The 13,227-nt window shown below is 50.3% G+C and overlaps 1 protein-coding gene and 1 long non-coding RNA gene across 6 annotated transcripts; both read left to right on the top strand.

Annotated features, from left to right (window-relative positions):
- Positions 1–1,294: 1,294 nt before the first annotated feature.
- On the top strand, positions 1,295–12,853 carry LOC112267105 (39S ribosomal protein L12, mitochondrial-like; the record flags this gene model as incomplete). The annotated part of the gene is given in 3 exon segments (XM_042316160.1): positions 1,295–1,369; positions 3,165–3,302; positions 12,262–12,853. Coding segments are annotated over 3 exon segments (330 nt in total), but the record flags the coding sequence as incomplete, so codon positions are not given.
- On the top strand, positions 9,793–12,189 carry LOC121845248. 5 transcript variants are annotated; one of them, XR_006082472.1, is made up of 5 exons: positions 9,793–10,526; positions 10,560–10,738; positions 10,816–11,057; positions 11,131–11,374; positions 11,819–12,189. It is a non-coding gene; the product is annotated as an uncharacterized LOC121845248 (long non-coding RNA). The 5 variants fall into 5 exon arrangements; XR_006082469.1 differs by lacking the exon at positions 11,819–12,189 and adding an exon at positions 11,455–11,763; XR_006082471.1 differs by lacking the exon at positions 11,819–12,189 and adding an exon at positions 11,514–11,763.
- Positions 12,854–13,227: the final 374 nt, after the last annotated feature.

Genomic DNA, 13,227 nt, shown 5'->3' on the forward strand with positions numbered 1-13,227 from the left:
AGACTACCTGCCGCCCCTACACTCTAACCACTAGACTACCTGCCGCCCCTACACTCTAACCACTAGACTACCTGCCGCCCTACACTCTAACCACTAGACTACCTGCCGCCCCTACACTCTAACCACTAGGCTACCTGCCGCCCCTCCACTCTAACCACTAGGCTACCTGCCGCCCCTACACTCTAACCACTAGGCTACCTGCCGCCCTCCACTCTAACCACTAGGCTACCACTCTAACCACTAGGCTACCTGCCGCCCCTACACTCTAACCACTAGGCTACCTGCCGCCCCTACACTCTAACCACTAGGCTACCTGCCGCCCTACACTCTAACCACTAGGCTACCTGCCTCTACACTCTAACCCTCCACTCTAACCACTAGGCTACCCTGCCGCCCCCTACACTCTAACCACTAGGCTACCTGCCGCCCCTACACTCTAACCACTAGGCTACCTGCCGCCCTACACTCTAACCACTAGGCTACCTGCCGCCCCTACACTCTAACCACTAGGCTACCTGCCGACCCTACACTCTAACCACTAGGCTACCTGCCGCCTCTACACTCTAACCACTAGGCTACCTGCCGCCTCTACACTCTAACCACTAGGCTACCTGCCGCCCCTACACTCTAACCACTAGGCTACCTGCCGCCCCTACACTCTAACCACTAGGCTACCTGCCGAACCTACACTCTAACCACTAGGCTACCTGCCGCCCCTACACTCTAACCACTAGGCTACCTGCCGCCCCTACACTCTAACCACTAGGCTACCTGCCGCCTCTACACTCTAACCACTAGGCTACCTGCCGCCCTACACTCTAACCACTAGGCTACCTGCCGCCCCTCCACTCTAACCACTAGGCTACCTGCCGCCCTACACTCTAACCACTAGGCTACCTGCCGCCCCTACACTCTAACCACTAGGCTACCTGCCGACCCTACACTCTAACCACTAGGCTACCTGCCGCCCCTACACTCTAACCACTAGGCTACCTGCCGCCCCTCCACTCTAACCACTAGGCTACCTGCCGCCCCTCCACTCTAACCACTAGGCTACCTGTTGCTTATATGTACTGGTACCCCGTGTATAAAGCCATGTTATCATTACTCATTGTGTATTTATTATTACTTGTTTTACTTTATTATTTCCATTCTCTTTCTCTCTGTATTGCTGGGAAGGTCTAAGTCAGCATTTCACTGTTGGTCTACACCTGTTGTTAACGAGGCATGTGATGAGTAACATTTTGATTTGATCAATTTCTCCAATAAAGTATGTTTAAATGTTTTGTCCCAGAAAACCCTGAATATCCAGGATGTTGGGATGATGCCAATGGGAGCCATGACTGCAGCAGCAACACCTGCAGCTCTGGTAAGACGGGATTGTTTCAGTGTGTTTCTGTGTTTTATTCAATACGTTTATCAAGCTTCTTTACCTGTGTTGGTTAGCCCATGATGCCCCTTACATGATGCCCCGTGGTCCCCCTTACACGATGCCCCGTGGTTACCCCTTACACGATGCCCCCGTGGTTACCCCTTACATGATGCCCCGTGGTTACCCCTTACATGATGCCCCGTGGTTACCCCTTACACGATGCCCCGTGGTTACCCCTTACACCCGTGGTACCCCTTACACGATGCCCCGTGGTTACCCCTTACACGATGCCCCGTGGTTACCCCTTGGTTACCCCACGATGCCCGTGGTTACCCCTTACACGATGCCCGTGGTTACCCCTTACACGATGCCCGTGGTTACCCCTTACACGATGCCCCGTGGTTACCCCTTACACGATGCCCCGTGGTTACGATGCCCCCCATGATGCCCCGTGGTTACCCCTTACGATGCCCCGTGGTTACCCCTTACATGATGCCCCGTGGTTACCCCTTACGATGCCCCGTGGTTACCCCTTACACGATGCCCCGTGGTTACCCCTTACACGATGCCCCGTGGTTACCCCTTACACGATGCCCCGTGGTTACCCCTTACACGATGCCCCGTGGTTCCCCCTTACACGATGCCCCGTGGTTCCCCCTTACACGATGCCCCGTGGTTACCCCTTACACGATGCCCCGTGGTTACCCCTTACACGATGCCCCGTGGTTACCCCTTACACGATGCCCCGTGGTTACCCCTTACACGATGCCCCGTGGTTACCCCTTACACGATGCCCCGTGGTCCCCCTTACACGATGCCCCGTGGTTACCCCTTACACGATGCCCCGTGGATGCCCCGTGGTTACCCCTTACACGATGCCCCGTGGTTACCCCCCTTACACGATGCCCCGTGGTTAGGCCCCCCGATGCCCCGTGGTTACCCCTTACACGATGCCCCGTGGTTACCCCTTACACGATGCCCCGTGGTTACCCCTTACATGATGCCCCGTGGTTACCCCTTACATGATGCCCCGTGGTCACCCCTTACACCCCGTGGTTACCCCTTACATGATGCCCCGTGGTACCCCTTCACCCCCCCCTTACATGATGCCCCGTGGTTACACCCCGTGGTTACCCCACGATGCCCCGTGGTTACCAGGCCCCCTTACACGATGCCCCGTGGTTACCCCTTACACGATGCCCCGTGGTTACCCCTTACACGATGCCCCGTGGTTACCCTGGTGCAGGTTACACGATGCCCCGTGGTTACCCCTTACACGATGCCCGTGGTTACCCCTTACACATGCCCCGTGGTCACCCCTACACGATGCCCCGTGGTCACCCCTTACTGGTGCCCGTGGTTACCCCTTACACGATGCCCCGTGGTTACCCCTGGTACACGATGCCCCGTGGTTACCCCTTACACTGATGCCCCGTGGTCTGTTTGTCTCTGTGATGTCACAGCCATCCAAGGCTTCCCTGTGATGTCACAGCCCAAGGCTTACACGGTGCCCCGTGGTCACCCCTTACACGGTGCCCCGTGGTCATCCCCCGTGGTTACCCCACATGACTTGATCTAGGAGGTAGCCCTGCAGAGCTCTATCTATAAAGGCCCCTTCTATCTATAAAGGCTATAACCTTGTTTAGTTTCAATGCCCAATGTAAGCCTCTTTACTGCAATGCATTGAACCGTTGTGGCTGTTTGACTGTACACATCAACATGTCATGTAGTGTCCTCAGGGCGTAGATGCAGCATGTTTTAATCTTGCATTGTATTCATTCTGCTCCTACAGGCAGTGGAAGAGGACGCGGCACCAGTCAAGAAAGAGAAGACACACTTCACAGTAAAACTGACAGAACTGAAGGCAGCAGAGAAAGTGAAACTCATAAAAGAAGTGAAGAACAGCATCCAAGGCTTGAACCTGGTGCAGGTCAGATGGTCTGTTTGTCTCTGTGATGTCACAGCCATCCAAGGCTTGAACCTGGTGCAGGTCAGATGGTCTGTTTGTCTCTGTGTGATGTCACAGCCATCACAGCCAAGGCTTGAACCTGGTGCAGGTCAGATGGTCTGTTTGTCTCTGTGTGATGTCACAGCCATCCAAGGCTTGAACCTGGTGCAGGTCAGATGGTCTGTTTGTCTCTGTGTGATGTCACAGCCATCCAGGCTTGAAGTGCTTGAACCTGGTGCAGGTCAGTCATGGTCTGTTTGTCTCTGTGTGATGTCACAGCCATCCAAGGCTTGAACCTGGTGCAGGTCAGATGGTCTGTTTGTCTCTGTGTGATGTCACAGCCAGACCAAGGCTTGAACCTGGTGCAGGTCAGATGGTCTGTTTGTCTCTGTGTGATGTCACAGCCATCCAAGGCTTGAACCTGGTGCAGGTCAGATGGTCTGTTTGTCTCTGTGTGATGTCACAGCCATCCAAGGCTTGAACCTGGTGCAGGTCAGATGGTCTGTTTGTCTCTGTGTGATGTCACAGCCAGGCTTGAACCCAAGTTTGCTTGAACCTGGTGCAGGTCAGATGGTCTGTTTGTCTCTGTGTGATGTCACAGCCATCCAAGGCTTGAACCTGGTGCAGGTCAGATGGTCTGTTTGTCTCTGTGTGATGTCACAGCCATCCAAGGCTTGAACCTGGTGCAGGTCAGATGGTCTGTTTGTCTCTGTGTGATGTCACAGCCATCCAAGGCTTGAACCTGGTGCAGGTCAGATGGTCTGTTTGTCTCTGTGATGTCACAGCCATCCAAGGCTTGAACCTGGTGCAGGTCAGATGGTCTGTTTGTCTCTGTGATGTCACAGCCATGAACCCAAGGCTGTTTGAACCTGGTGCAGGTCAGATGGTCTGTTTGTCTCTGTGATGTCACAGCCATCCAAGGCTTGAACCTGGTGCAGGTCAGATGGTCTGTTTGTCTCTGTGTGATGTCACAGCCATCCAAGGCTTGAACCTGGTGCAGGTCAGATGGTCTGTTTGTCTCTGTGATGTCACAGCCATCCAAGGCTTGAACCTGGTGCAGGTCAGATGGTCTGTTTGTCTCTGTGATGTCACAGCCATCCAAGGCTTGAACCTGGTGCAGGTCAGATGGTCTGTTTGTCTCTGTGTGATGTCACAGCCTTGAACCTGGTGCAGGTCAGAAGTTTGTCTCTGTGTGATGTGAACCTGGTGCAGGTCAGATGGTCTGTTTGTCTCTGTGTGATGTCACAGCCATCCAAGGCTTGAACCTGGTGCAGGTCAGATGGTCTGTTTGTCTCTGTGTGATGTCACAGCCATCCAAGGCTTGAACCTGGTGCAGGTCAGATGGTCTGTTTGTCTCTGTGTGATGTCACAGCCATCCAAGGCTTGAACCTTGAACCTGGATGCAGGTCAGATGGTCTGTTTGTCTCTGTGTGATGTCACAGCCATCCAAGGCTTGAACCTGGTGCAGGTCAGATGGTCTGTTTGTCTCATCCAAGGCTTGAACCTGGTGCAGGTGATGTCACAGCCATCCAAGGCTTGAACCTGGTGCAGGTCAGATGGTCTGTTTGTCTCTGTGTGATGTCACAGCCATCCAAGGCTTGAACCTGGTGCAGGTCAGATGGTCTGTTTGTCTCTGTGTGATGTCACAGCCATCCAAGGCTTGAACCTGGTGCAGGTCAGATGGTCTGTTTGTCTCTGTGATGTCACAGCCATCCAAGGCTTGAACCTGGTGCAGGTCAGATGGTCTGTTTGTCTCTGTGTGATGTCTGTGTGATGTCAGGCAGCCATCCAAGGCTTGAACCTGGTGCAGGTCAGATGGTCTGTTTGTCTCTGTGTGATGTCACAGCCATCCAAGGCTTGAACCTGGTGCAGGTCAGATGGTCTGTTTGTCTCTGTGTGATGTCACAGCCATCCAAGGCTTGAACCTGGTGCAGGTCAGATGGTCTGTTTGTCTCTGTGATGTCACAGCCTGGCTTGAACCAGGTCAGATGGTCTGTTTGTCTCTGTGATGTCACAGCCATCCAAGGCTTGAACCTGGTGCAGGTCAGATGGTCTGTTTGTCTCTGTGTGATGTCACAGCCATCCAAGGCTTGAACCTGGTGCAGGTCAGATGGTCTGTTTGTCTCTGTGTGATGTCACAGCCATCCAAGGCTTGAACCTGGTGCAGGTCAGATGGTCTGTTTGTCTCTGTGTGATGTCACAGCCATCCAAGGCTTGAAGGTCTGGTCTGTTTGCATGGTCAGATGGTCTGGTCTGTTTGTCTCTGTGTGATGTCACAGCCATCCAAGGCTTGAACCTGGTGCAGGTCAGATGGTCTGTTTGTCTCTGATGTGATGTCAGGTCAGATGGTCTGTTTGTCCATGTCACAGCCAAGGCTTTGAACCTGGTGCAGGTCAGATGGTCTGTTTGTCTCTGTGTGATGTCACAGCCATCCATCCAAGCAGGTCAGATGGTCTGTTTGTCTCTGTGTGATGTCACAGCCATCCAAGGCTTGAACCTGGTGCAGGTCAGATGGTCTGTTTGTCTCTGTGTGATGTCACAGCCATCCAAGGCTTGAACCTGGTGCAGGTCAGATGGTCTGTTTGTCTCTGTGTGATGTCTCTGAACCTGTGATGTCACAGCCATCCAAGGCTTGAACCTGGTGCAGGTCAGATGGTCTGTTTGTCTCTGTGTGATGTCACAGCCATCCAAGGCTTGAACCTGGTGCAGGTCAGATGGTCTGTTTGTGATGTCACAGTGTGATGTCACAGTCCATCCAAGGCTTGAACCTGGTGCAGGTCAGATGGTCTGTTTGTCTCTGTGTGATGTCACAGCCATCCAAGGCTTGAACCTGGTGCAGGTCAGATGGTCTGTTTGTCTCTGTGTGATGTCACAGCCATCCAAGGCTTGAACCTGGTGCAGGTCAGATGGTCTGTTTGTCTCTGTGTGATGTCACAGCCATCCAAGGCTTGAACCTGGTGCAGGTCAGATGGTCTGTTTGTCTCTGTGTGATGTCACAGCCATCAGCCATCCAAGGCTTGAACCTGGTGCAGGTCAGATGGTCTGTTTGTCTCTGTGTGATGTCACAGCCATCCAAGGCTTGAACCTGGTGCAGGTCAGATGGTCTGTTTGTCTCTGTGTGATGTCACAGCCATCCAAGGCTTGAACCTGGTGCAGGTCAGATGGTCTGTTTGTCTCTGTGTGATGTCACAGCCATCCAAGGCTTGAACCTGGTGCAGGTCAGATGGTCTGTTTGTCTCTGTGTGATGTCACAGCCATCCAAGGCTTGAACCTGGTGCAGGTCAGATGGTCTGTTTGTCTCTGTGTGATGTCACAGCCATCCAAGGCTTGAACCTGGTGCAGGTCAGATGGTCTGTTTGTCTCTGTGTGATGTCACAGCCATCCAAGGCTTGAACCTGGTGCAGGTCAGATGGTCTGTTTGTCTCTGTGTGATGTCACAGCCATCCAAGGCTTGAACCTGGTGCAGGTCAGATGGTCTGTTTGTCTCTGTGTGATGTCACAGCCATCCAAGGCTTGAACCTGGTGCAGGTCAGATGGTCTGTTTGTCTCTGTGTGATGTCACAGCCATCCAAGGCTTGAACCTGGTGCAGGTCAGATGGTCTGTTTGTCTCTGTGTGATGTCACAGCCATCCAAGGCTTGAACCTGGTGCAGGTCAGATGGTCTGTTTGTCTCTGTGTGATGTCACAGCCATCCAAGGCTTGAACCTGGTGCAGGTCAGATGGTCTGTTTGTCTCTGTGTGATGTCACAGCCATCCAAGGCTTGAACCTGGTGCAGGTCAGATGGTCTGTTTGTCTCTGTGTGATGTCACAGCCATCCAAGGCTTGAACCTGGTGCAGGTCAGATGGTCTGTTTGTCTCTGTGTGATGTCACAGCCATCCAAGGCTTGAACCTGGTGCAGGTCAGATGGTCTGTTTGTGGTCTGTTTGTGATGTCACAGCCATCCAAGGCTTGAACCTGGTGCAGGTCAGATGGTCTGTTTGTCTCTGTGTGATGTCACAGCCATCCAAGGCTTGAACCTGGTGCAGGTCAGATGGTCTGTTTGTCTCTGTGTGATGTCACAGCCATCCAAGGCTTGAACCTGGTGCAGGTCAGATGGTCTGTTTGTCTCTGTGTGATGTCACAGCCATCCAAGGCTTGAACCTGGTGCAGGTCAGATGGTCTGTTTGTCTCTGTGTGATGTCACAGCCATCCAAGGCTTGAACCTGGTGCAGGTCAGATGGTCTGTTTGTCTCTGTGTGATGTCACAGCCATCCAAGGCTTGAACCTGGTGCAGGTCAGATGGTCTGTTTGTCTCTGTGTGATGTCACAGCCATCCAAGGCTTGAACCTGGTGCAGGTCAGATGGTCTGTTTGTCTCTGTGTGATGTCACAGCCATCCAAGGCTTTGAACCTGGTGCAGGTCAGATGGTCTGTTTGTCTCTGTGTGATGTCACAGCCATCCAAGGCTTGAACCTGGTGCAGGTCAGATGGTCTGTTTGTCTCTGTGTGATGTCACAGAGGCTTGAACCTGGTCTGTTTGTCTCTGTGTGATGTCACAGCCATCCAGAGGCTTGAACCTGGTGCAGGTCAGATGGTCTGTTTGTCTCTGTGTGATGTCACAGCCATCCAAGGCTTGAACCTGGTGCAGGTCAGATGGTCTGTTTGTCTCTGTGTGATGTCACAGCCATCCAAGGCTTGAACCTGGTGCAGGTCAGATGGTCTGTTTGTCTCTGTGTGATGTCACAGCCATCCAAGGCTTGAACCTGGTGCAGGTCAGATGGTCTGTTTGTCTCTGTGATGTCATGTCACAGCCAGGCTTGAACCTGGTGCAGGTCAGGTCTGTTTGTCTCTGTGTGAACCTCCAAGGCTTTGAACCTGGTCAGATGGTCTGTTTGTCTCTGTGTGTGATGTCACACCTGGTGCAGGTCAGATGGTCTGTTTGCTTGAACCTGGTGCAGGTCAGATGGTCTGTTTGTCTCTGTGTGATGTCACAGCCATCCAAGGCTTGAACCTGGTGCAGGTCAGATGGTCTGTTTGTCTCTGTGTGATGTCACAGCCATCCAAGGCTTGAACCTGGTGCAGGTCAGATGGTCTGTTTGTCTCTGTGTGATGTCACAGCCATCCAAGGCTTGAACCTGGTGCAGGTCAGATGGTCTGTTTGTCTCTGTGTGATGTCACAGCCAGGCTTGAACCTGGTGCAGTCAGATGGTCTGTTTGCTTGAACCTGGTGCAGGTCAGATGGTCTGTTTGTCTGTGTGATGTCACAGCCATCCAAGGCTTTTGCAGGTCAGATGGTCTGTTTGTCTCTGTGATGTCACAGCCATCCAAGGCTTGAACCTGGTGCAGGTCAGATGGTCTGTTTGTCTCTGTGTGATGTCACAGCCATCCAAGGCTTGAACCTGGTGCAGGTCAGATGGTCTGTTTGTCTCTGTGATGTCACAGCCATCCAAGGCTTGAACCTGGTGCAGGTCAGATGGTCTGTTTGTCTCTGTGTGATGTCACAGCCATCCAAGGCTTGAACCTGGTGCAGGTCAGATGGTCTGTTTGTCTCTGTGTGATGTCACAGCCATCCAAGGCTTGAACCTGGTGCAGGTCAGATGGTCTGTTTGTCTCTGTGTGATGTCACAGCCATCCAAGGCTTGAACCTGGTGCAGGTCAGATGGTCTGTTTGTCTCTGTGTGATGTCACAGCCATCCAAGGCTTGAACCTGGTGCAGGTCAGATGGTCTGTTTGTCTCTGTGTGATGTCACAGCCAGACGAGGCTTGAACCTGGTGCAGGTCAGATGGTCTGTTTGTCTCTGTGTGATGTCACAGCCATCCAAGGCTTGAACCTGGTGCAGGTCAGATGGTCTGTTTGTCTCTGTGTGATGTCACAGCCATCCAAGGCTTGAACCTGGTGCAGGTCAGATGGTCTGTTTGTCTGTGTGATGTCACAGCCATCCAAGGCTTGAACCTGGTGCAGGTCAGATGGTCTGTTTGTCTCTGTGTGATGTCACAGCCATCCAAGGCTTGAACCTGGTGCAGGTCAGATGGTCTGTTTGTCTCTGTGTGATGTCACAGCCATCCAAGGCTTGAACCTGGTGCAGGTCAGATGGTCTGTTTGTCTGTTTGTCTCTGTCAGATGGTCTGTTTGTCTCTGATGTCACAGCCATCCAAGGCTTGAACCTGGTGCAGGTCAGATGGTCTGTTTGTCTCTGTGTGATGTCACAGCCATCCAAGGCTTGAACCTGGTGCAGGTCAGATGGTCTGTTTGTTTGTCACAGCCTCTGTGCTTGAACCTGGTCAGGTCAGATGGTCTGTTTGTCTCTGTGTGATGTCACAGCCAGACGAGGCTTGAACCTGGTGCAGGTCAGATGGTCTGTTTGTCTCTGTGTGATGTCACAGCCAGACGAGGCTTTGAACCTGGTGCAGGTCAGATGGTCTGTTTGTCTCTGTGTGATGTCACAGCCAGACGAGGCTTGAACCTGGTGCAGGTCAGATGGTCTGTTTGTCTCTGATGTCACAGCCAGACGAGGCTTGAACCTGGTGCAGGTCAGATGGTCTGTTTGTCTCTGTGTGATGTCACAGTCAGACAAGGATTCTTTAGTTCTTTCCTGTCTCTGTAATCATTTGTCCTTTCCATCTCTGACCACACATGTTCCAGTGTCCACGCTTAAAGGACACACAGTCAAATCAGTCTGAGACATAGGAAAGCTCTGGGTTGGAGGCCTTTCACTCTGTGGTCCTGCTCTCTGTATGTATATAGTAGGTTAATATAGAAGTTGGAGACCTTTCACTCTGGTCCTGCTCTCTGTATGTATATAGTAGGTTAATATAGAAGTTGGAGACCTTTCACTCTGGTCCTGCTCTCTGTATGTATATAGTAGGTTAATATAGAAGTTGGAGACCTTTCACTCTCTGGTCCTGCTCTCTGTATGTATATAGTAGGTTAATATAGAAGTTGGAGACCTTTCACTCTGGTCCTGCTCTCTGTATGTATATAGTAGGTTAATATAGAAGTTGGAGACCTTTCACTCTGTGGTCCTGCTCTCTGTATGTATATAGTAGGTTAATATAGAAGTTGGAGACCTTTCACTCTCTGGTCCTGCTCTCTGTATGTATATAGTAGGTTAATATAGAAGTTGGAGACCTTTCACTCTGGTCCTGCTCTCTGTATGTATATAGTAGGTTAATATAGAAGTTGGAGACCTTTCACTCTGGTCCTGCTCTCTGTATGTATATAGTAGGTATAGTTGGAGACCTTTATATGTATATAGTAGGTTAATATAGAAGTTGGAGACCTTTCACTCTCTGGTCCTGCTCTCTGTATGTATATAGTAGGTTAATATAGAAGTTGGAGACCTTTCACTCTGGTCCTGCTCTCTGTATGTATATAGTAGGTTAATATAGAAGTTGGAGACCTTTCACTCTGGTCCTGCTCTCTGTATGTATATAGTAGGTATATATGTATATAGGTTAATATAGAAGTTGGAGACCTTTCACTCTCTGGTCCTGCTCTCTGTATGTATATAGTAGGTTAATATAGAAGTTGGAGACCTTTCACTCTCTGGTCCTGCTCTCTGTATGTATATAGTAGGTTAATATAGAAGTTGGAGACCTTTCACTCTCTGGTCCTGCTCTCTGTATGTATATAGTAGGTTAATATAGAAGTTGGAGACCTTTCACTCTGGTCCTGCTCTCTGTATGTATATAGTAGGTTAATATAGAAGTTGGAGACCTTTCACTCTCTGGTCCTGCTCTCTGTATGTATATAGTAGGTTAATATAGAAGTTGGAGACCTTTCACTCTCTGGTCCTGAGACCTCTCTGTCCTGCTCTCTGTATATAGTAGGTTAATATAGAAGTTGGAGACCTTTCACTCTCTGGTCCTGCTCTCTGTATGTATATAGTAGGTTAATATAGAAGTTGGAGACCTTTCACTCTCTGGTCCTGCTCTCTGTATGTATATAGTAGGTTAATATAGAAGTTGGAGACCTTTCACTCTCTGGTCCTGCTCTCTGTATGTATATAGTAGGTTAATATAGAAGTTGGAGACCTTTCACTCTCTGGTCCTGCTCTCTGTATGTATATAGTAGGTTAATATAGAAGTTGCTCTCTGTATGTATATAGTAGGAGACCTTTCACTCTGGTCCTGCTCTCTGTATGTATATAGTAGGTTAATATAGAAGTTGGAGACCTTTCACTCTGGTCCTGCTCTCTGTATGTATATAGTAGGTTAATATAGAAGTTGGAGACCTTTCACTCTCTGGTCCTGCTCTCTGTATGTATATAGTAGGTTAATATAGAAGTTGGAGACCTTTCACTCTGGTCCTGCTCTCTGTATGTATATAGTAGGTTAATATAGAAGTTGGAGGCCTTTCACTCTGGTCCTGCTCTCTGTATGTATATAGTAGGTTAATATAGAAGTTGGAGACCTTTCACTCTCTGGTCCTGCTCTCTGTATGTATATAGTAGGTTAATATAGAAGTTGAGAGGCCTTTCACTCTCTGGTCCTGTCCTGCTCTGTATGTATATAGTAGGTTAATATAGAAGTTGGAGACCTTTCACTCTGTGGTCCTGCTCTCTGTATGTATATAGTAGGTTAATATAGAAGTTGGAGACCTTTCACTCTGGTCCTGCTCTCTGTATGTATATAGTAGGTTAATATAGAAGTTGGAGACCTTTCACTCTCTGGTCCTGCTCTCTGTATGTATATAGTAGGTTAATATAGAAGTTGGAGGCCTTTCACTCTGTGGTCCTGCTCTCTGTATGTATATAGTAGGTTAATATAGAAGTTGGAGACCTTTGTTCTCTGTATAATCCTCCTTCTGTTTCTTACTCTGAAATACATACAATCATGTCTGTCTAGGAGGTTGCTTTGTGTTAATGTTACTATAGATCCTCTGTCCTCTACCAGGCTAAGAAGTTGGTTGCTTTGTGTTATTGTTACTGTAGATCACTGATCTCCTCTGTCCTCTACCAGGCTAAGAAGTTGGTTGAGTCCCTCCCCCAGGAGATCAGAGCCAATGTGTCCAAAGAGGAGGCGGAGAAGCTGAAGACAGCCCTGGAGACAGCAGGAGGCACTGTGGTGCTGGAGTAGACCGTCCCACCTCTCTCCCTGCCTCCACCCGACTGACCCCATCCACCGTCGGGCTGCTGTTACACGTGTCTTCTATCTTTCTGTTGTATACAGCAGGAAAAGAACAAAGGAACCCAATGCCTTGGAAAAGGAAACTAAAACCTAGCCTTTTTGACAACGTTGCTGTACTAGCTACCAACTGGACGGTGTGAGGCGGGAGAAACTAACTCAGACTGAACTCCTCAGGCTCAGAGCCTGAACGTACCCGCCCACCGCCCGGGCCGCTCGTCAGTTCCCTCGCCCATTTGTCTTGTTCGTCTGTCTGTCTGTCTGGCTCTGTCCCGATCCTCCACCCTTCTCCTGAAGTGTGTACTTCTCTTGGGTTCTTTCTCACATTGGTTTAACAACGGTGGAAACTCAACTCCCTCAAGCCAATGTTTACATCAGCCCTGTGTTTAAAAGTCCACGACTGGGAATATGAGGGTACAGTACAGGAGAAGGGTGGATAATGGGTACTTTTGCCCATCTATCAGTCTGGTACTTTTGCCCATTGGTCTGCATTCAAGCTGGACTTGGCCTCCTGTCTGTATTCGTCTGGGGGTGAGTTTCCCTGAAAGCCTTGTAACTAACGTGGCATGTTATTTCCCCTGACAACCCAGCCTCCACAGTGACCATTGAAATATCTACGTTTGACTGTCTGTATTCTCCAGAGGAGGCTGGTGGGAGGAGCTATAGGAGGACAGGCTCGTTGTAATGGCTGGAATGGAATTATGGAACGGAGTCGAACAGGTGGTTTCCATTTGATGCCATTCCATTAATTCCATGTCAGCCATTTACAATAAGCCTGTCCTCCTATAGCTCCTCCCACCA

This window comes from Oncorhynchus tshawytscha, unplaced genomic scaffold (genome assembly GCF_018296145.1).
Source record: "Oncorhynchus tshawytscha isolate Ot180627B unplaced genomic scaffold, Otsh_v2.0 Un_contig_3645_pilon_pilon, whole genome shotgun sequence".
NCBI lineage: Eukaryota > Metazoa > Chordata > Actinopteri > Salmoniformes > Salmonidae > Oncorhynchus > Oncorhynchus tshawytscha.